Source organism: Condylura cristata, unplaced genomic scaffold (genome assembly GCF_000260355.1).
Source record: "Condylura cristata isolate star-nosed mole 26May11 unplaced genomic scaffold, ConCri1.0 scaffold00060, whole genome shotgun sequence".
Classification (NCBI taxonomy): domain Eukaryota; kingdom Metazoa; phylum Chordata; class Mammalia; order Eulipotyphla; family Talpidae; genus Condylura; species Condylura cristata.
In genome coordinates this window covers 839,517-840,554 of record NW_004567161.1, presented here as the reverse complement: position 1 = coordinate 840,554, position 1,038 = coordinate 839,517, and the positions used below count along the sequence as shown (strand labels likewise).

At 74.5% G+C, this 1,038-nt stretch overlaps 1 protein-coding gene across 1 annotated transcript in view; it reads right to left on the bottom strand.

Moving 5' to 3' along the window:
* Positions 1–1,038, bottom strand: part of DNAH17 (dynein, axonemal, heavy chain 17) — a gene marked incomplete at its 3' end in the record, with an annotated part of 54,504 nt that overhangs the window by 1,511 nt on the left and 51,955 nt on the right. Inside the window, exon 33 of the mRNA XM_012734579.1 lies at positions 109–288. Coding sequence (XP_012590033.1) covers positions 109–288 — 180 coding nt within the window. The remainder of the gene's footprint in view (positions 1–108; positions 289–1,038) is intronic.

Here is a 1,038-nt window from a genome sequence, read left to right as displayed (position 1 = left end):
CCTGCCCGGCTGCGGCCCCACCGCACTCCGCTGGTGCCCGGCTTCCTGCTCCGTCGACGGGCGGTCCCAGTGCCGGGCGGGGGCGGCCGTCCTGACCAAGGGCCTCACCTTGTAGTCCAGGTTGGGGGGGATCAGGAAGCCGGGGGCCAGCAGGGTCTCCCCCTCCAGCATCTCTGCCCGGATGTACTCGCCCAGGTAGGTCCTGCAGAGCCGGCGGTCCCAGTCGTCCGTGATGTGGCCCCCGTACATGATCTCCCCGAAGAGGTAGCGCAGGTCGTCCCAGGGGACCTGGGGGGCGGCGGGCGGCGGCAGTCCGGGACCGTCCTGCCCTTTTCGGCACTGGCCGCCCGGCTTGGGTGGACGGGCGCCCCCGGTCTGCAGGGCAGGGGTCCGGCCCCGGCGCCCCGCCTGCTCCCCCCAGTCACCGCACGCTCGGGCACACGGGCCCCCCTGCCACTGTCCACTCAGCCAAAGCAGCTCAGCTCCACGTTGATTCTGTGCTGCCCACGAAGGCCAGCGGGAGGGTCAGCAGAGAGCTTCGGGGCCGGCTCGGCTGCCCCCGCTACCATCGCACAGGGCTCCCCCGAGGCTGGGCTGCCCTCTCGCAGCAGAGACCCTCAGTGCCGCCCCCACGGGCGCCGCCCGGCACAGGCCAGCGGCCTCCGTGTGTGACGCAGAGTCCGGCAGCACGGGGTTGCTCAGGGCACGCCGCGTCCTGAGGCCAGCAGCAGCTGCCGGCCTGGCCACCGCAGGTCCGGCAGCGGCCCGAGCGTGTGCGCTGCCCAGCGGGGAGTGCCGGCTGCGCGTGGCTTCTGTGCGGTTTACTTCTCTGCTCCTGGGCACGCTCCCTGGCGGGGCCCCTGCCGCCGGCCCCCAGACCCACGGCCCGGACGATGGTCCCCGTGCCCCTGGGGCACGCTCGGGCCTGCTCTTGTCTTTGCTTGGGGGGCAGCACTGAGCCCCTCACCCAGGGGGGCGCAGACGCGACCTCGGGCAGGGCCGGCCGTGGGCCGGTGGCGTCCAGCGGGCCTGGCGCCC